Source organism: Diadema antillarum, unplaced genomic scaffold (assembly GCF_040938485.1).
Source record: "Diadema antillarum isolate AM-2024a unplaced genomic scaffold, OU_Dant_1.0 seq00000085_RagTag, whole genome shotgun sequence".
Lineage (NCBI taxonomy): Eukaryota > Metazoa > Echinodermata > Echinoidea > Diadematoida > Diadematidae > Diadema > Diadema antillarum.
In genome coordinates, this window is record NW_027271177.1 from 1,152,295 (window position 1) to 1,175,872 (window position 23,578).

The 23,578-nt window shown below is 37.7% G+C and overlaps 1 protein-coding gene across 1 annotated transcript in view; it reads right to left on the reverse strand.

Annotated features, from left to right (window-relative positions):
• LOC139726499 (death-associated protein kinase 1-like) overlaps window positions 1–23,578 on the reverse strand; it is a 164,500-nt gene that overhangs the window by 84,309 nt on the left and 56,613 nt on the right. Inside the window, exons 6-8 of the mRNA XM_071637456.1 lie at window positions 10,888–10,914; window positions 2,819–2,971; window positions 862–907 (exon numbers count right to left, since the gene is read on the reverse strand). Coding sequence (XP_071493557.1) covers window positions 862–907; window positions 2,819–2,971; window positions 10,888–10,914 — 226 coding nt within the window. The remainder of the gene's footprint in view (window positions 1–861; window positions 908–2,818; window positions 2,972–10,887; window positions 10,915–23,578) is intronic.

Consider the following 23,578-nt stretch of genomic DNA (forward strand, 5'->3'; position numbering starts at 1 on the left):
GCGGTAGCAAGTGGATGAAGTACATACATTTGTACGTGGATATTTCTCTCTTTAATACAATTCAAATTTTAGAGTTATCATATTTGTTTATACTTTTGTTTTGCAAGATTCTTACTATCAACATCCACTATTAATTCACTTCTTCTGCAATCTTCCTATGCCAAATAATGTAAACTCGTAACACACAACAACAGAAACTTTGTGACCATAAAAGAAATCTTTTAAGTTTACACCTAAAAGTTTTATTCCATTCTTTTCTACTTTGTATTGATCTAAAAGGTGAAAACACAATTTCTAATGTCCATGCACATTTTTGTTTCATGACGAATAAACATACTGTTGTATAAACAACATGTCCATTACTTAACAAAATGTGGATTCCGGAGCTCATTCAGGTACATGTATAATGTTTGGTCTCGGTTACATACATAGACCAGTTTCAATTTTCTTCCATTGCCATTCCTTTATCTAAGGTGCACTTCCTGTTACCATGGAGACACCTCAGGATGCGGTCTCTCCCCAGGAAGACCAGTGCTGAAGTCTTCCTCTCTCATATCTCTCCTCTGATTACCTTAAGGCCAGCTGAACATGTTGGTCAAACTGATGGCCAAGCAGATTATGATAACAGCTTTGAAAGTACAAACTATGGTGAGTTATTTTTGGAGTGTTGCTGCATTTAGTAATGCTTATTGCCACTAAAACTGTCCTCTGTTTTTCTACCGTACCAATGTTTGATCATTCAGATTTGTTTGTAGTCATTATCAATAGTATATTCAAATATAAACAATGGCAATATGACTCTTTTGTGGAGTAACTCAGGAATTGTTCAGTCAAAGTCACAGTGTGACAACTTTTACTTACTGCAATCCATGGATGCGAAAGGCACTGGTCAACAGTTGCTCGTTTCCTATTGATAACAAAATATGGATGATTGAAAATAATATAATTTCCGCATTTGAAAGGAATATACATTACATAACGCATACAACTGTTCACACACACGAGTTCAAAGAACATACATGTTCTTGACCCACTCTGTGCCAGGGACAAAATGTTATTGGGCTTTCTGTGCCACAAGGCACTCAAAGCACTCAACAGTTTAATCACTTGATTGGCATTTTAAGATTAAATTTGAACACGTTAACAATATTATTCTTAATATTTCATGTTTCAGCATTTATCTAAGTGTTACACAATTGAGGAAGGGTGGCTGTTGTGCACTAACCATGATGAAGACATTTCAGCAGAACTCAGCTACTCAAAGTTGAAATGATGCCTCTCATAAGGTATATTTTTCTCTGTGTCCTTTTAGGGTCATACCCACATAACTTCACATCTTTTATGTGTCTGTTTTACCATCAAGAACTTCTTATTGCACATTTTTCCCTTTAATTAAAGACAAAGTCAGATGACAGCTCAAGTCATTTTTAAATGTCTCATAGGGAAAAAGGAAAGGGTCACAATCTTTTATGACTGTAATAAGAAGGGGTCAGCGTTTGAACGGATATGCCAGCGGAAATTGTGTCCAGATTTAAACCTACTCCGAGTGGTATGAGATGTCAAGGCGGAGAGATTGGGGCGGAGGAAGTATACTGGATGGTTAATTATGATCTAGCTGTGGGCAAGACTTTGATTAAAAATTGACATATCCTCTTCTTCCCCACCCCTCCCCCCAATTTAGCCCTTTCAAATTGCGTTTATGACTGCTTCGGGGGAGAAGCTACCACTCAGAAGGTTATGAACGTTATGCACTTAAACGTCATGCAGATACCATATACCACCATATGCAGGATTCTGTTAGCAATTTCTACCCATCTCTGTAATTTCTGATACGGAATACAGCTAACAATTTTTTTTTTTGCCACCCTGGTATTGACAAGAACATTATTTTCACATGGATAAAAACTACTGAGGTTGATGGTCCAAAGTTCTACAATCTACACTGTATTCTCATACAGGTCAAAATGGAACAGGTTTATAGAAGTATTAAAAAGGGATTTCAGGACAAATCAAAAGTCAGTATTAGGAAGGAGTAAAATCTTATAAGCATATGGGTGAAAATTTGATCAAAATTGAATGAAAATTAAGGAAGTCATGAAATTGTGAGGTTTCCCTAATTTTCACAAAACAGTTTTCAGACAGTCTATATGAATACGCAAATGAGTATTAGAGCCTGGTAGATGATGTCATCGCCTCACACCTTGGCATATAGTTTTTACACGTAATCTTGAAGTTTTGAGTTTTTTGTTAAAACATATCTCCCAGTCTTGTATCCTAATCTATTTCAATGATCATTATATTGAAGATATTAAGCCAGAACTAGCATTATATTTCACACTTGCACAGAACAAAAACTGAAGTTTTGTCAGTTTTGTTGTTGTTGTAAGGAGTCAATGAAAAACAGTGAGGTAATGACATCATCAGCTCACTCATTCATATATTTCATGCACATATATCTTTTCTTTAAGACTAGTAGTGCAAAAATTAGTGAAACTTCAAAATTTCATATCTTCCCTAATATCTACCTGATTTTGATCAAATTTTCACTGTTGTGCTCAATAAGATTTTACTCTTTTTCCCCTATCAACCCACTGAGGATGGACTAATTTTGCTGTAACATGCATTTCTCATAGACACCTGCCTGTTTGTATACTTACAGCATTACAGCATATATGCAGTTTAGCCATTTCTGATTCATTGAAAGCTAATGTTAACACGGATGTGCATGACTTTTTCCTAAGTTCAGTAGAATTCATAAATATGATAGCTACAAATAATTCATATATTCATTTTATATTTAAAGGAGAAAAAGCAGAACCTTGGATCTTTCAGTAATAGTTTCTCGATAAAGTCTTTGGCTAGGTCGCTGGTGGAAGCAAAGTAGTCGTCGTCGAACGAGTAGTCGATCGCCGTCACATGTTCATATGTCTCCTGTTGGTCCTCTCCAAGAAATGGAGACAGTCCGCTGAGTCTGCATGGGAGAAATAGGATGAAAAGAAAAACAAGAAGAAAAAAAAACATTCATTAGACCTTCTGATACAAAAAAAACATAATAAATCATGCATCATGGTTGATGGAAGGAAAAAATTGGTACTAGTTTTATTTCAATACCTGATACGTATCTGCACCCTCTTTCCATTGATGTCTGCTTTATTCAAGCATCATCGTCGCCGGGGTGACAAGACCTTGTATCTCCAATTTTGGTAAAAATGACTTTTTTTGGATTAATGGTCACATAATCGGTTAAGCGATGTCCTGTCCAAATCCCAACTGTCTTACTCCAAAATTGAAGCTACCACAGCATGTCAAAGGAAAGGCTATTCCATTCACCACAGTGCTTTGGCCGCCATGTTTTTTGGCTCTCCTGAACATTTGACATTTTGTAGATACGAGGTCTTGTCGCCCCAGCGACGATATGGCACAATGTGCCTTGGCTGATACCGTTTGCTGACTATTGCTAGTCACCTGGGATGGACCATGAGGGGGCCATTCTCTCGTTCTCTTGTGTGGGTGGGTAGGGGAACCACTTCACCGGGTTGGCACCATGCTCTTTGCGATGAATGAGTGAAGTGGGATCTTTTGCATGCGTGAGTCGTGGCTAATTCACACACTGAACCTCCATCTAATGTCCTATCCGAGGGACTGAGTGTTTTGCCTTTTACTAGTGGGGATGGAATGCTAACACAAAGCACTGCTCAGTGAGACTCGGGAATTGAACCCAGTACCCTTGGATCTGAAGGCAGACGCGCTACTGACTGAGCCATATCACCGCCCCTGCCTCCAAGGGAGCTGGATTACAGGCACACGCTACAACGTCCGCCTTAATGATGTCTGTGAAAGTGTTTTTCTCCTTTAGCAGAAATAATGAGCATCTCCTTAGCATTTGCAGCACCAGCTTCGATAAACTGGTCACAGCTTCAAGAATTACCCAGCATCAGAATAGACGCTATACCATTTAAATACAATTTTTCTCCAATTACCACCAGTGAGTAGTAATATTTATCATGGTGCTGAATGTATTGTGTATGAAATGTCTGTTGCATTACTCATCAAGATTGTAAATGTTCATGGAATCACCTGCAGACATATTCAAGTTATATGGAAATGAATTCTGCCCCAACATAAGAATCACAAGTTCACATGTTGAGCTCTCAAAACCATCATCAACATCTTCCCGATGTCGCTGCAGATTTATGCACACTAAACACTCGAACTAGTGATACTATTTCAGTGAACAATAGCTGATGTATATACGACTGTATATTTTATGGGAGTGATTACTACTCATTAAAATAAGTGCTGCAGTACACTGTTATATACTACAATGATTAATGATACAACACTGCAATTGTATTAAACGTAATCTAGGTGCCTTTTTACACTGGGAAATCTACGGACTTTATAATTCATAAATAGCAAATGAGATACTTAACAAAATTGACTGCATGTATGCGTGACGGTGTGTGCGTTCATGCATTCAAACAAGGCAATGAGATGGTGCCCTGTTCTACACACATGAGACGGAAAAAAAAAATCAAATATCATAGATAGAGATAGTCAGAGAGCTATGGATAGATAGAATTCAATTTTTCTCTTTTCGAAGGAAAGAGACAGTTCATATTACATGTATTAAAGTTTAATTGGCAGCAATACATGCTGTGCAGATTACACTGGTGTTGATTAGGTTTTAGAAAGCATGAACAGGTTCATATCTTCAAAGAGTAAATTATGTGTTTCAGTATTTGTGTGTCTGTCTGCTTCTTTTTTTTAAATCTCTATTTCCAGGGGGCAGTAGTATAAATATGAAAACAAACCCTACTCTTATGACAAATTTGTTCTCGTTTCATCCCGACTCCTTCTGTCTGTCTGTGTGTGTGTGGGGGGGGGGGGGGGGAGTTAGATGGTGTTCAGAGTCCAATGATATACATTTCATATTACTATATCTTTAGAAATGCATATACGATACACACAAAAAAGCATGTAATGCCCTGACAGAAAGACAGACAGACAGACAGAGACAGACAAGGAAAGATATATGGAGTAATGAGCACACATACAATTGCAGCTGAGGTCTGAATTATCAAAGCAAGATTTGATATCTTATTTGAAATATATATCTTACTTTATATAATCTTACTTTTAATATACATAATCTTACTTTATCATATATATAATCTTACTTTATGATATATATAATCTTACTTTATAATATATAATCTTATTTTGAATATATAATGAGATAAATAGCCTATTTCATCCAACAGTCTAAAATGTGACTTAATAAATGGTCTAGAGATCACATGACTCATAAGATCACATGTCTATATCCTTGCATCCTTGTCATGTGATGATACAGTACAGATGTCTTGAATGCATCAAATTTGACAATGTCTCCAGTCTGGCATTGCACTCTGCACCTTGGACTATTTCAGGGGTTGGAGCTACAGATAAATAATCCAGAATTCCTGGCGGATAATTAATGACACGTTTTCAAGGATGACAACCGTCACTCCAGGGAGTAGAAGATTGAAGGAGCATCCCATGTCTGATCACAGACCACTTAGCTGAGATGGGTTTGTTGTCATTTTAATACATGACAGACTATGGCTATATCAGTTTCGTACAGGTGGCATGCCATTCTGATTGTATGGACAGGGGATTAACACCAACATGATTACCGTTTCTTTCCACAAACGCATTATGAAAATCAGTAGCTTTGACAAGTTTCAAAGTTTAAATCTATTTTCAAGCACAAAGTACAAGTGTATAGCATAGCAGGACTCCATTAATGATTGAAGGTGCTTCTTGAAGGGGGCGCTTCTTGCAACACTTGCCAAATTCGGTTAGTCAGTGCCTTGACCACTCTTTTACTCTGTGTATGTGCATGCATGCCATGATAGTTATAAAGACCAATGACGATGCACACTTGTAATGTGAGATCATACGCATACATGTATTTATGAAGGCTTACAATGAACTCAAATGATACCATAGACAGAAAGGTGTTTTGGTAAGTCTATCCTTTTTGCACATACAACAAATTGTACGTGTATACAGGTCATGAAGTCACTCGCCCTTTCACACAGCACTGATACACTTAATTCTTGACAGACTCATTATTATTTGTTCTTCTCCCTTTAATATCTTCTTTCGGATGATATGTTAAAGGAGATGAAGAGAAAGAACCATCGGACTAGTCAGATGTCATAAAAACTCTTCAGGTAATACAAGCAAGGAGTTCGGTAACTGCTATCATTTTCTCTGAAATGTCAATAGCGCATTATGTACATTTTACATTTCATAGTTACCAGGAATTTTTATTGGACCTCATAGAGGGTTATGCAAATAATTGGTGACGTAGGGAAATAAACATCTATGTAGTGGCACATATACATGTACTTCCTTTCATTCTAACGGATCATTGTTGAAGAAAGATTTTGGATAACTCTGACTACACACACACACACACACACACACACACACACATACACACACACACACACACACACACACACACACACACAAAATGTGCACTCACAACGGAAGTTTGTAAGCACATAAAAGCTGTAGCTTCAGCATTATTAATTAAGAACATGAGACCTTTGAACATCATGCTACATAATTCTTGCATCTGGTCCTGTTTTTAATATCCTGTGACTGCAAAGTTAAGCAGTGCTTTGAGATCAACAACACTTGACTTAAGCCTGCTACATAAAAAAGGGGGGAAAATCACACGCTTTAAATTGATATGAAGGTACAGTAGATATAGTATAAGGACATACCACAAACAATTTCAAACAAGTCCTTTGCAGTAGTCAATTGACCCTATCTAAAAATCTTGATATATACTTTTTGAAGAACAATGCCACTCTTGTTCATAGTTTCCAAATAAATATAAATTGTTTATCATATCAGAGTGCAGATATTCTACCACATAAATAGCCCCTATTTTTTTTTTTTTTTTTTTTTTTGCTTTTGTGAAGTTACCAATTTTGATGTGACCCACTGTATTTAAAAACATTGTATGAGCATCTTTGGTGGCATGTACATGCCATATGGGCAGAAGACAGGAAATGCGTTAGGTCACATGAAGAATACACTGCTGTAAGGTGGCTGGCATTTTGTGACAAAAACTCATATCTCGCGATAGTATTTCATGCAAAGTTTGAAATACCTCCCTAAATGCCATGGTTTGCTGTGTATTTGCACGCACATTACAAATACTGCACAACATAATTCACTATACATGGGTCTATTGTCATATCAGGAGTATGCAGAGCTATACAAGATTCAGAGCAAAACACTATCTTATCCAATCGACATTTCAAAATGTAAAGAGATTGCATACTAACCCCTAAGGACTGTCTGGGGAAATAATTATTCCATAGCAACTTTTACCAAGTTGAGTTTATAGGGAAAGAATATCTTAACAAAATAAGGACACAACAAAAAACATAAATCCTCATCCTAAGTAACCCTAGTAGTCTCGCACAGACTTAATTAGGAAAGGGGCTCAGTCTCATTTTGACTAGGTCTTAGGGAGGCGTAACTGGATTACACGAGAGGCGGTGGGTATTACATTGGATTAGCTGAAACCATAAGGCAGCGGCTTGTCTGTGGTTTGGCGCGGAGCGAGGGATGGAATGATAGAATGCACGACGCATCAACACCATACACTTATTAAAGGGTTCGCCATACACTTATTAAAGGGTTCGCCATACACTTATTAAAGGGTTCACCACGCACAACGGGTACGTATTTATTTCAATCTTTGAAGCTAGATCTCATTACTTCAGAACCAAAAAAGGATAAGCTCTTGAAAAGCTTAGGAATTTCCACAAAACCCATTGTTGTAATTGAACTAAGATTCAGTCAATCATTGTAGAACAGACTTATGGAGGGAGTAACAATACACATTCATCACTTAACTGTTGGAATGTCAATTTACAAATGTAGCATTACTTGGACGAATCATGATTTGCGAATAGGGCCTTCATCTGAACATGTAAATGGCTTGTATTAAACTCCAACTAAATTTGCCTGCACAGGTTTGGTATCAAAATGTGCAGATGCAAAATCATACTATAAACAACTATTAAAGTCCTTTTTAGAATATGCATAGTGTACATTTTCCTAAATGTACAACAGCTTCATGGACAAAGTAATGTGAATATATTAGGTGCTATCAATGAGCTTATTGGCTAGTATTTGTTTATGTGTTTGTTAAGCACAAAAAAAAAACTTGCAATATCAATGTCACTAGTTCACAATTTATCATTTTTTTAAATCTAACTTTTCTGACTAAAAAGAGTCTTTCTAATACCTTTCTGAAGTGCAATTGTACAAGAAAAAAGATCTGAATATTCCCCTTACCACATCTTCATATCATATTTACCTCCGCCAAGGGAGGAGGTTATGTTTTCGTTACCGCTGGTTTGTTAGTTAGTTTGTTTGTCCATGTGCAAACTCAAAAAGTGGATAACGGATTTGGATGAAACTTACAGGAAAGGTTGAGAATGACACAAGTAACAGATGATTAAATTTTGGTAGTCATCCGAGAATTTTTTTTGGAATTTATGAAGGATTTTTGATATTTTGGCAGGTAGGGTCAATGAACTTGGGAGTTCAAGCTGCGCATTATTGAGGTAAACATACGCGAACTAAAATGCGTGCTCCACTTTCTGCTAGGGCGAGGCGCGCCGCGCAGCTGAGGGTTTATGACGTAACAAAGGCTTCCACATTGGAAAATTAGGCAATTTTTCAGCATGTATACCTATGGGTGGAAATCGATCTCTATGGAAGAGCCCAAAGAGCTTTTCCCCAGTGGTGGAGAGGAGAAAAATCTCTTTGGGAAGAGCAAAATCATCGGTAGAAAGTAGCTGCTTGGTGGAGGCGGTCTGCGCTCTCAGAGTGCTTTTCTAGTTTCATAAATACCATAAAGTTGAAAAAACTATAATTGATTGAATGCAGCCAGCAGTGCAGGTTGCAGGTATGCAGACAGGCAAAACATCAGCCCGAGGAACCTCAGTCACATGACCACTGCTTGTTTTCAGCCGGTCAGTGAGATTAGCCCCTACTATCCTTTCATAGTCACATCACATGACGTGCTTTGACGATGAAAGTAGAAACAAAAGGAGGGAAGAGAAAACTCACTACCTGAGCAGGAAACATCCTCATATCACTGTCAACCTTGTCTCACCTTGCTTAAGATCTTAGTCACTGAAATCTGACCATGCGGTGACAAGTTGGCCTCAAATGTTCGTCTTACTACACCTTGCTCAGGATTAAGTGTTTCCCCCACCCCCACCCCTCTAGATTTCTCTCTAAAGAAAAGATAGAGTCCTAAAAAAAAACTTTGTTGCTAACTTCAATCTTCTAAATTGTGTTGCCAAATTGCAGGATTAGCTAGGAATGCAGTGATTTGAGGCTTTTGATAACTCTGCAGCTGAAATATGCAATGTAATGGTATATGACCCAAAATATGGCTCACATGAATAAAAAGATTTTATTCTACTTTATGAAATACACACAATGAATACTAGATAATATGATTTAACCCCCCCCCCCCCCCCACCCCCAAAATCTGTTGGGGGGGGGGGGGGGGGACAAGAAAGAAAGGTTAATGTAGCCATACAGACAAACATATTACGTACATACTGTAAATTAAAAGCACATCATGCAACGGTATGTCCATTGCACTACAGAGTAACTGATGAAGTCCTTGATGAAGACTACTGTCACTACACATAACTGTCTACAGTCAAAGCCTGGAAGAGAGGCTAGCCAGATCTTATCAACTTTTATTCATGACACTCAGCAACCTTCCCTTGCCACGTGAATCAAGACATGACTGCACAACCCTTTGTTCACATTAAAAAAGAAGAATACTCACATTGCATGAATTACTTGACAAAAAAAAAATAAATATAAAAGTTATTTCAGTACATTCACCACAGTTACACTTTGTTTGTGAGAAACCATGTGAATCCAAGCCATAAGTCTTCCATGGTCTGCAGATTTAACTCACCCTCCACCTTTCTTTGTATAACTCTTCATTAAAGGGATGGTACAGTATTGGTGGAGATGAGAATTGAGCTTTTAACTTTTTGCGAGATACCAAGAAAACACTTATGAAATAGTACAGAGCATACCATTTTAAGAGGAAGTCAAAGTTCATTTGATGAAAATCGGGTTTGGAATGACTGAAACATCCATAAAACAAAGTAAAACAAAGCGATCGTAATAAAGTGTGGGTCCCACACTTTATTAGAATCGCTCTGTTTTGGATATCTCAGCCATTTCAAAAACAATTTTCATCAAATAAACGTTGAATTCCTCATGGAGTTACATGCTCTTTCATATTTCATAAGAGGTTTCTTATTATCTCACCAAAAAATGTTAGAAACCTGAAATTAGGTCTCAACCAAAACTGTACAATCCCTTTAATTCTTGACAATAAGTTTTAACAAATGTGCATAAGAAAGGACCATTCACTGTCAGATGGGTGTGGAAGTGAGCTGTTGTATAAATCTTTCATGCATGGATGCATTACACTGCTATACCTGTAATCAAATTTGCACAGAAATTGCTTTAAATAGCTAAATTTGTTTTTCAAGTTCACTGGGCTAAAACTCAAACATTTAAAAACATTCAAGCCCAGTTGTTTATGGTTTAGGTGATATACATAACAGGAACCGAGTGCATCTGATAAAGTGGGAATTTGTGGGAACAGCTTTTAAGAAAATGTAGTCATCATGGTACTGTGCCATTCAAACCTACATTGCAGTTTGAGAGCCCTGGTTATGTTTGCTAGTACCATAATGATCCACATTAAAATATGTATTTTACTAAAAAATGGTAAAATAGAAAAAAAATAGTAATACTTACAATATATATGTGATAACTCCAATGGCCCTGTTTGAGAAATAGAAAAGAGAAGGAACAGATACAAGCATTTCAAAGACAATCTACAGAACACAAATGAATATTTCACATATTCACTTTCAACCTCCACTCTCATCCCTCCCTCCCCTTCCCTAAGACCACCCTCTCCTCCCCTCCATCCTTCCCTCACCATTCTCCCTCCCTAACTTTTCCTTTTCTGCTAGTCATCCCTTTTCCTCTACAACTGCATCTCCTTCTCTCTCCCTACCCCAGCTTATTTCCCCTCTACTCTTCCACTCCCCACTTTCCCCTCCCTCTCTCCATACACCACCCTTTTTCCTTTACCCCTATCTCTCCGTCAAGACTCCCTAAAACTCCCAACCCCCACCCCAGTATATCAGGTTCACCTGCTACCGATCCTTACCCTCCCCCACCCCTTTCCTTTACATTTTGATGCTATGATTTGAGGCTAACCAATCTGGCCACCTGTCTGGTGTCGTGTGAGATCACAGCTCGTCACCTCCAATTACCCTAGCGTCAATTAATATCCCATGCTTTACACGTCAATGGCCAGATATTTGATACAAAACTTGGACTGGAATTTGAGAACGATTAGCTCTGATGGCTGTGAAATGTCAAGCAGAAAAGGATAATGATAAACACAAAAATGGTTTAATTTTACCCGACATTCCACTAAGTAGGACAAAAAAAAAAAATCGGCTCAGGTCTAGGATATTATCTCTTCCTTCTTATATTCTTCATGAGATGATGTTAGACAATTTCATTCACACTTATGTGTTTCTAAGATTATCAAGAACATACTTATTCATGCAACCAAAATGTGTGATTTGTGCAGGGAGAGAATGAAATAAAAAAAGAAAATGCATCTTAATTACTGACAAGCAGTTGGCATTAATTGCAAAATTAATTAGTGTATAAATAATAAACTAATATTTGCATGTTAAAACCAATACTGAAAATGGAAACATTTTTTTTTTTCAGTGGTCCAATTTCAATGAATTTCACATACACACACACATTTTAGAGTGTATCTCTACAGAACTTTACTACTTTTTAATTTTGCAGATGAGAACATTCATTAAAGCATTCTAATGAGGATATCTCCCCTAAATCTTCACTGAACTTCAAACGTTGGAATATATTCCACATTTGAGATTCTATGCAAGCAAACATATCAATATATAGGACAGTACATGTACCCTTGCCTAAATGGACCTTTAGCATCCTGATAGGGGCTTGTTTAGCATAAATAAATACGCAGGTGACATCAAGAAAAAAAAAATCATAGAAGCATACCTGCGTACACACCAAGAAATGATTATTCAGGTGAAGCCATTCAGACAGGATCCAGCCATTAGAGTCTCACACAGCTTGCGTCTCATTCAGATTCGCATGCTATTCACGCCAATAACCATTTCCTCCACAAACACCAAATCACACAGCCTGCCGGGCACAGCCACAACTGTGGAAACTACCTTCATTCAGGTGATCAAATCAACTTTGCCCCCGAACACGGGCAAAAATCAATGCGCCCCGCAGAAAGTCGCGATCTCAGATTGACATTCAGGGGGGATGGTTGGATATAAAAAGGCAGAAAAAATAACGGGAGAACATCACTGGCCTCAGGGGGTACATGTCGGTGTCATTCTACCATTTTGGATTCACCAAGGAGAACATTAAGGGCTCCAGGTGAAAATCAATGTGCTTAAAGCTGTCCATAGTCGCCCCCTGACTTTTCTGGGCTCAGATGTTTGAACAGGAAATCAATGGCTGGAATTCCAAGTTTGGAAGAGAAGAAGAGACTGTTAGATGAGCTGCTCCATACAATGTACCTCCTGCCCTGCAGCAAAATCATTCAGGTTATGTCTTCACAGTGTAGGTATAGAAGTTAAAACAGATTTTGAAAAAAATGGGGAAATGATGACATCACATGACAGTCAGCACTGGCAATCTTAACCCATCGAGGAAGAACTGATTTTGCTGTAACACACATTTCCCATGTGTAGACACCTGCCTGAGTATACAATGTACCTTGAATTAGTCTTCATTGGGTTAAGCCAATTCTCTTACTTTTTGCCAATTAATGAGCTTGTGGGAGCATTAATATAGGCCTGTGTACATGACTTGTGGAGGAAGAGAAGGGAGGTAAAAATGACAGAAGAATGAGATACATGTGTAAGCTCACATATAGAATGAACAAATGAACGAGAAACATAGTTGCTTTTAACCCATTGAGGACGAGTCCCGAGTATACTCGGGCAGGTGTCTAAGGGAAATGTGTGTCGTAGCAAAATCAGTCCATCCTCAAAGGGTTACTGTATACGCCAAATATTTTGCGAGGTTTTTTTTTTCGCAAATTTTGCAAAATTGAAGACATGCGAAAATATTGACTCTGATCCCGATGTGAACGTTACGTACGCGAGTACACATCTCCGTTCAGTACAGGACTCCATGATCGCGTATTTAACCACTTGCGAAATCATCGGGAATTCCCGATTCGCGAAAATGTAGACTTGTGAAATATATGGCGTATAATAGAGAAAGGAAATGGGGGAAGGATATACACAGGAAGATGAAGAGTAGAGATGAGAAGAGAATATAAACAAGAGACGTGGAGGTTTAAATGAAAATATCATCTTTAGGGTTTAAAAAAATGATAGAAGAAAGGGAAGATACAGATGCTGGAAAGAAAAGGGAGAAGATGAAGGAAAAAAAGACTTGGAAGACTTCAGAGGAAGAGATGTTGGTAAGAACTGATAGGCAGGTAAGGATGAGATGTTGGTAAGAACTGATAGGCAGGTAAGGATGAGATGTTGGTAAGAACTGATAGGCAGGTAAAGATGAGATGTTGGTAAGCACTGATAGGCAGGTAAGGATGAGATGTTGGTAAGAACTGATAGGCAGGTAAGGAAGAGATGTTGGTAAGAACTGATAGGCAGGTAAGGATGAGATGTTGGTAAGAACTGATAGGCAGGTAAAGATGAGATGTTGGTAAGCACTGATAGGCAGGTAAGGATGAGATGTTGGTAAGCACTGATAGGCAGGTAAGGATGAGATGTTGGTAAGAACTGATAGGCAGGTAAGGATGAGATGTTGGTAAGCACTGATAGGCAGGTAAGGAAGAGATGTTGGTAAGAACTGATAGGCAGGTAAGGATGAGATGTTGGTAAGCACTGATAGGCAGGTAAGGAAGAGATGTTGGTAAGAACTGATAGGCAGGTAAGGAAGAGATGTTGGTAAGAACTGATAGGCAGGTAAGGATGAGATGTTGGTAAGAACTGATAGGCAGGTAAGGAAGAGATGTTGGTAAGAACTGATAGGCAGGTAAGGATGAGATGTTGGTAAGAACTGATAGGCAGGTAAGGATGAGATGTTGGTAAGCACTGATAGGCAGGTAAGGATGAGATGTTGGTAAGAACTGATAGGCAGGTAAGGATGAGATTTGTGAGATGGCAGTAAAGAACTTTATAACCCGTCGAACACCAAGTCGTGGGTAAACTCGGGCTGGTGTCTACGAGAAATGTGTGTTGTAGTAAAATCAAATTATCCTCAACAGGTTAAGGGTGAAATGTACAGTCAGACACTACTAACCTTGTTTTTAATATCAGTCTACATCCCTTCAAACACTTTAGTGCAATATCACCAATGGTAACACTACAATCCCTGAGACATTTTGATCTACTATTCAAGAGATGGCATAGTTTTGGGTGAGATGGGGGATTAAGACTTCAACTTGTTTTGGAAGATAAAATTAGAAATCTCTTACAAAATATTCAAGAGCATACAATTCTAAGGGGTATTCAAACTTTATTTGATGAAAATTGAAATTAAAATGGCTGCAATATCCCAAAACATAGTGAAACAAAGTGGTCCTAATAATGGGTCCCATCTTTCATTACGACTTCTTTGTTTTCGAATTTCTCATCCATTTCAAAATCAATCTTCAGTAACTCTGAATTCCTCTTAGAATTGTATGCTCTTTCATGTTTCATAAATGGTTTCAGTTATCTCACAAAAACTTAAGATCTGAATCCCCAATCTCAACCATAACTATATCATCCCTTTAACTAAAATGGAACACAATGATGAAGTCTGGTGATAAACTCAATACCAGATATGTCAAGTGTAAATGAGTGAAATACTGTTTTCATTAAAATGTCTGAATTGACATGCCATATTAGCACAGTGCAATTACACTTCCACAGTTACACAGCAAGAACATGATCTCAAGTTTAATTCATATTTACACTGTTAAATTTTGTAACCACATCAGTCAATTATGCCATTTGAATTTGAAGTTAAATTGAAGTTTCCCATTGTTCTACAACAGACAACATCTTTCTTTTCTTCTGAGCAATGGTGCTTTGTGATGTTCAGTCGATGCCAGACCAGATGGTTTGAAGACTAGAACCCCAAGAAAACCTCTCCACTGCTGTCTGCAGCGCCCCTAGGCACTTGCTCCACATCAGTTACATTTTCAGATTTCCCTCACATCCTGTGTTGGGCCATATAGATCTATAATTAGTTGTCTGGACGTGGTTTTTTTTTCTTCTTCTTCTTCTTTTTCTTTTTACAAGGGTGGATTGAGACCCAAGCAATAAAGGACTCAAATACAAAACAGATTTCAACACCAAGGAAAAAACAGCTCTACATGGCTTCATATGCAATATTAGTCAGACCATGGAGCTAGTGTAGCTCCATGGTCAGACTAGATCATACATGTTTGGTTGAGGCACTATCAAAATCAATTTGTATCCATTATGGATCTCAAAGGAGTTCGAGCATTTTTCTTCTTTTTTTTAATACTGGAAAGTGAAAATCGAATCTTGTGTTTTAAGAATAAAGTAAATCATACCATAAAACTTTCAGCATTAATCAAGTTAGAGTCAATACAAAACGTGCAAAAATCAATAATCATGTTCTTATTAAACAGGAAGGTACTAAGCAAAACCCCAACAAACCTTAAAGGCATTTTGTTTTCGTAACAAAGTCAAGAGGTGCTAAAAAGTAGCAGTAATTTCATGAAGCATTGGCAAATGCTTAACTTGGCAAATGCCTCACCTAAGATGCCCTGGACGAAATTTTCTGGAAGTTGTCAGGTGCCTTAGCGAGGAATACCATCTTTACCATTTCATAGAGAATGCCTGCCAAATTCTATCAGTCTCCTAGCGACAATCACCTAAACGTGTGATAATGCGTCATCGGGGCATACGACCCAGTATCAGCTGCCCAGGGTCACACCTAAGAAAGTTTATGGAGCTCTTTGTGAAGCGCCACCACCTTCCCTTGCTGTTCATCGATCCATCTTGCCAGGGTGATCAATCCCAACCATGAATGTCAGACTAATTCAGGTCACTTAAGGGCATGCCAACTGTGAGAGCTCTTGTGATGCTGTGCTGTTTTCAATGTCATGAGCCTCTTAAAAGTTGATTATTTTATTACCATCATTATTAGGCATAAAGTCATCATTATCTGTATCATCATTACCACCATCATCATCATCATCACCATGATCATAATCATCATCATCATCATCATCACTATCACCACTGTTACCAGTATCATCATCACCACTTTCATCACCATCATCATATATCACCATCAATATAATCATCACAATTATTATTATCCTGATAACTGTCATCATCACCATCATCACAATCAACAATATCCCTATCATCACCATCAACATCATCACAATAACCATTATCAACACCATCACCACTATCATCATCACCACCAACACCACCAGCATCATTATCCTGTCATCATTTTAAATGCCATTACCATGAGTATCATGATACCTACCGTTGCTATAACTACTGCCATCATCTGCAGTCATTTGTTAAATTATTGCATTAGTAGTGGTGTATGGATGATTGGTCTGTTGTTTCTCTTTACTCCAGTAATCTCTCTCGCACTGTTTCTCCTCAAAATGGCAACACTCACAATGCCTCTATTGTCTCCAGTGCTGGACAATGTGCCCAATTAAGTGTGACCATGTGATTAATTGATTTGTGTTTTCAAAAGATTAGAGCAAATATACTTGCTGAATTTTCTGGAATGTGAAATTTACATTTGATGTAGTGCCATGATTTATACAAAGCGCAACAAATTTTGCATATACAATAAAGCATATGTCCTGCGGTTGTTTTAGAGCCCAATGGAAAACTGTCTATGCATTGACTACAATGAGGAAGAGCAGACATAAACACATATGTGTACATGAAGTACATTAGTCCCCCAAGTGCATCACCCACAACCTCGGAACACCGCGTCAGCCACAGCACCAAAATGTGTCACAGGCGAATTGCCAGAACTGCTCAATTTCTGGATTAGACGGCTTTCGGTGAATACTTCCTCTCACTCAATTACTGTAATCCTTCGCTCTGCCCCGTACCCACAGAGCTTGTTCAGGTCCCTGAATTTACTCCGAACACAGACAAAAAATGGGGGAAATATTTCATTACTCACGGCATCCCACATTACGCCAAACTATTCCCTCTTTTATTCTTGTATCATCCCTTCCTGGGGAGCACCGGCCCGAACAGTTGAGCTTTCGTCCCTAATTTTGAGATCAGCGGAAAGCGCGAGAAGAGCAAATGGGGGATAGAGGACTGAGAATGTGACAGCTCAGAAGCAAGGACAGCTGAAAGATTTTGAGGGAAGAGTCTAGCCGTTTCAACTTTGACAGCATGTCCACACTGGATTAACATCACGCCTTTAGATCATGGCACAATGCTATAATACAATATACATAATCAGCCATCACTGATACTAGAAAAATTATGTCTGCTTAATGCACAGGTGGTAGATACTGTTTAAAAACCATACCCTACTACACACTGTACATCATATCTCATAACAGTCAGCCATTGATAACCCTGACCAGCAGCAATTAAGCTTAAGTGACCATCCTGTAAGATTAAATTACCTTCAGCATTTGATAAATGCACAGCAAAATGGAAAACGACTCAGAATAAAGCTTGAATAAAAATGAAGTGTTATACTCCTTACCAATTCTTATGATTAATGGGATTGCAAAGTTATTTCTACCTTCACAAAGGCATCAAAATTGTGCCAATACAAAAAGAGCAGATATGGGGCTTATGTCTGAGTGTGTTGTCAAAATTGGTTCTTCACAAATAAACAAGTTCCAACGAAAGACCTACACTGCATAAGGATATTTTGTTCAAAGAATTAAATGTGGAGCTAGTTCGTGCTAACTGTAGTGCAGTGTGAACACAACCAAGGACTCAATCAGTAGACATGAATTATGAATGCTAACGCAGGAATTAATTTGAAGGATGCTGGAATTATCGGCCCGTCAGGCTCGCTGTCAGCCGTGGCTTCTAAACGAAGCTATCGTGGGAACGCACGAGGGACGAAATCAGTCCCGCCAGCAGGTTTCCTCCCCACGTCTTTTCACGTGGCTCTCATAAATCGACACACCATGGCCAGGAATTTTTAAAACAAGCAATAGCAGCAACTTATAAATAAAGGTAAAGTGTATGTTGACTTGAGGTATATACAATGTGGGGAAAACCCCAAAACACAGAACAGGTGGCACAATTTCTACAACCTTTAGGCATCAGTCCATAGGAAGGTCTTATGTTTCTCTTCTCCAAAATTAGTAAGAAGCAGTTTTTATGGTCAGAATTTTCACGAGAGTTATCTAACATAATCATAGTCATGGACATAGTTTGCAAAGATGATTTAAGATTATTTGATATCACAAACCACCTGGTACTTTAAGGTAGAAGGCATTAATTCTTATCAACATTTCTAGCTGTGGTATGAGAGAAAATGGAAAGCAGCCTTCTCAAAAATGCCAGTGATATTGACTGGCAAGAAGCTGTTGTCTCTATATATTTATGGTTCAGTCTGAAATGAAGCCTAAGTGATTTCATATTCCTATAACAGTGTTAAACAGGAATATGAGCCTGATTACGAGCCCAGGATAGAGGTACCAAAAAAGAGGGTTGGATTATGCAAAATCGACTATTTAAAGATTCCAAACATTTCAGTTGATCATTCTGTCCATGAGCCACCTACAAATAAAAGAATATTGATACTGAGAGGGTGCACAAAATGTCTTTGCCTCTTCTTTAGAATGTTATAAAAAAACACATAGATGTGCACAAAACTACAGGTTGGGAGATAAGGCATACGATACACTGCCAACTATCAATATTTCCATAGTCTACCAGGTGTGGATAGCAAAAATATTACTACGTAATGAAATAAATCAGGAGAAGACTAAAAAAAAAACCCTGACATTTCCAGGTCAGCTGAAATACAAAACAAAACAAAACACTCTATAGTAACAGAAAAAGGGAGGTTATTACAAGGTCCTGCTATGACGCCCGTAATATTTCCTGTGAGGGAAGGTATGGCATAGCTGTGATTATGACACTCCATCGTTATCAACACCAACAACCGGATCCCGTTGTTGTCGACTGTGTGATGAAAGAGCCGTTATCCTAGTGACTTAAAGCCCCACTACCATGTTAGCTGGAAACCAAACATTTACTTTTACATTTGAAAAAAACCACTGATTTTCTGCTGCAATGTTTGAATGCAAACAAATTCCATTCATAATTGCTTGAACCTGTAGCCATACTTGACGCAATGGGAAGAAAAATCAAACACACGTTTTGAAGATTGTCTCATTAATGACAAATCGTGTCATGTATGCAGTAAGAACCCCATCTTAAATTTGGATATATGCCAGATTAGTGTAATCACATTCAATTTTCAATCCATTTAGATACTGGGATATTTGATATTGAAACTATCGGACACTAGAATTTCTTTTTTAACCCATTGAGGACGAGTCCCAAGTATATTCGGGCAGGTGTCTATGGGAAATGTGTGTTGTAGCAAAATCAGTCCATCCTCAATGGGTTCAGGGTCTTTTAATTTGTATTCCAAAATGTTTACCTACTATCATATTATATGTATAAAATGAGTTGTAAAACCATCATTTTTCAACAGCTATAAGAATGAAATAATTTGTATTCCAATATGTTTACCTGCTATGGTATGAGTTGAGTTGGTATGAGTTGTAAAACTATCATTTTTCAACAGTTATAAGAACGAATATAATTTGTATTCCAATATGTTTACCTACTATTACATGTGTATATGTATAAAATGAGTAGTAAAACTATCATTTTTCAACAGTTATAAGAACGAAAACACAGGAGACTGAAAAACAGATAGATAAATAAAGAGGGGGGGGGGGAGATGGGGAGAGAGAAGAAGAGCACAGGAAGTTAACATCTTTCCAGGACAGACATAGAGGAGATAATTTTGGCACATATTGGCTCAGCTTCCTGAAACATGATGCTTTTGCAAGGTCTAAATACTGGGTCACATTTCTGAAGGAGCACTACAAAGAACACAGGAGAGAAACATGAGCTTGTGTGAAGGAGAGTGTTTATATGGTAAACTATTAAAGAACCAAGAGGGCACTACTACTGTGTGTTCTAAGATTTGAGCTAAATGAAAATGAAACAATCAATTCTCATATGTGACCCTGCACCTCAAAACAAACAAAAAGTCGCCAAACATGAATTTTTAGTTAAGACCATATTCTGAAATAGCAGACTTTAAGCCTTAAAATGATGTATAACTCAAATCAAATGGACTCTCCTAACCTATCTAAATATTGGAAAGAAAGCACAAACTCAGGAAAAGTGTGAACTGAGAAAAGAGGCTCTGAAGTACAGTGTCTATTCAAGCGTTTAATCTTTACCAAACCGTGCTGGCTGTGCGATGAATGGGACAAAAAACAGGAAGTAAACCACTAGAGTAACAACAATGAAGGGATTACCAGATTAAACTGAAATTAAGCATGCCTCATTAACACATTCTTTCCATAATTAATGCCAACTTTCAAAGCAGGAGCACTATCCTTTCAAAAGTTATTAGAGTTGAAAGTGAAGAGTGTGGACAAGGTTTTTCAGAAATGAAAAAGGGATTCTAAAGACACACCTAATCACACTATTCTACCAAAAATGTTCGAGATAAACTGCTAAAAAAATCACTCTTTCCTGCCCGTTTTATGATACCAAATTTTAGCATAATGTAAAAGAAGACCCGCTCTTTCAGAAAATATGAAAAAGTCAAGTTCGGCTAGGTTGACCCATTTCACTTGTTTTCAGTCCTCACGCAAAATCAGTGCGTGCGACTTTATGTTCGTTTTGAGGTGCACGGTCACATATGGTCAACTAAGAACCAAGAGGGCACTACTACTGTGTGTTCTAAGATTTGAGCTAAACTAAAATGAAACAATCAATTCTCATATAAGTTTAATTTCATTGAAAGTGGGTAGATTTATAAGTATTGTTCCAAACATTGGATAAGACAGCACCCTTGTGGTTTTGATTTTTTTTTTTACTGAAAATACAAACAATTTAAAGGACAAGTTAACCTTCATAGACATGTGGGTTGAGTGAACGCAGCAATATTAGTAGAACACATCAGTGAAAGTTTGAGGAAAATCCGACAGTCCGTTCAAAAGTTATGAATTTTTAAAGTTTCTGCTCAGTCACGGCTGGATGACAAGACTACTATAGCTTGTGATGTCACATGAGCACAACGGTATAAAGAAAGTATAAAGAAAATTCAGCTTATTTTCACTTTTCTCGTATAACAAAAGAACAATCGACTTCTCTCTTTCAGAAGGCAAGGGGAATATTATCATCCTTAACATACATCAGTAACAAGTCCAAGAAATGTGCACTTTATTCAAAAAGTAAAATTCTGTGAAATTCTCTTTTTACTTTCATAATATCGTTGTACATATGTGACATCACACACTGTAGTAGTCTTCTCATCCAGCAGTAATTGCGCATATACTTAAAAAATCATAACTTTTGAACGGATTGTCGGATTTTCCTCAAACTTTCACTGATGTGTTCTACTAATATTGTTGCATTCACTGAATCCACATGTACATGAAGGTGAACTTGTCCTTTAAGATTAATGCCATAATGTTAAGGAGATCTAGCTCACAAAGAGATACCAAAAACCCACTACCCCAAAAAATTACAATAAAGCCCTTCTGGTTCTCAACCGACAATATGCTATAGTCATTGTTGATTTCTCTCTCCAAATAGGATGAGCAAGAGAAAGAGGGATTGGAATGCAATTACTGTACAACCAGAAATGTTAGTAGCTTGAAAATTCCACGAATTTGAGCTGATGGCCTTTTTCGCGACATGACATTTTCGTGATTTGCCACCACCGGCATTCGATGCATACAGTGCAGACAACATGCATTTTAATCTCGTTAATCTTGGCTCTTGCACAGTTCGTGAAATTAAAATGCACAAGACAATTTTTGGTTTTATACAATAAGACTACATTAGTACCAATGGGAATTCAAACAATGGAAATATGCCAAAACAATAGAAAATTAAAATGTTCATCCAAAAACAAAGAGGTTCACAGGCAGAAGCATAGTAGTAAACACAGACACACATACACACAAAACAAAAACAAAACCAGTTAATGACAAGAAAGGCGTCTTGTATTTTAGGACGTTTTAAAGATATTAGTAATGATACTGAATCATCTATATTATGTTAGAACAGAGAGACTTCAAGGGATGAGGACTTTGAACAACAGATATCATTTAAGTCCTCTAAGCCTAGTAAGTACAATGTATGCTGACTGGAACAGAAACTAATAAAATGCAAAATTACTACTCAAGATTCAGTGCCCTCAATTACTGCCATGTCTGACTTCATCTATTCCATCACATTGACATGCTTGTTTCTACCATATACCAATCTGATGAATATTTGAGGGTTTGACTAAAAATGAATATATACTGGATGATGTAGCACAGCCAACATCAAACCAATATTAACTTAAATTGACCTTTACAAGTCATATCGCTGCTTGTGTGCACCTCCAGGGCAGTACTGGCTTATGAAAACAAGAAAAACACCCAAGAAAATAACAAAATGGCTGCATAATCAAAACCTATCTATATCAGAAATGAAGAGGATAATGTATTGAAGATAGTTACCTTAAGACTTTAGACGTCACTGACTCTCAATCCACATCCTCCCCGACCCCCGACCCCGTATGCCCTCCTATTCCTCACATCCCCCCCCCCACCCCCCACAACAAAAATGAAATGGTGAACACTTTCACACTGAGCTTGGAAGACAAAAGACCTGATTTTTTTTTATACACCCAAAAAAAGGAATAATATCTTTTGGTAGTTACATGTAGTTTAATTTCATGACCAAAGAAAACAAAATAATTTTGTCTTTTATGAATTCTTTTAGGCCTTGAAATCTTAAAATCATCATACACATACGTACATGCATGTCGCTCAAAGATGAATGGAATAAATATATCTTGTGTTCTTTTTTCTTCATATAACTCTCAATTGCGAAGATAAGCTTAAGAGAACCTTGACATAAATCTAATTGTGAATGTTAATGGGTATAGATGATTGTAGATAAAGGCTTCACACTACACTGCAGGTGGCTATACAAAATAATTGTCTACATGATCAATCCCCCCCCCCCCCACAACTTTCATAGCTAACTTTGAATGCAAGCGAACCATGTAAAAGGTACTTTTCATATTTATGGAATTACACCAATGCCTGAGTGGTTTTCACTGGGCACTTAGTAAAATATGGATG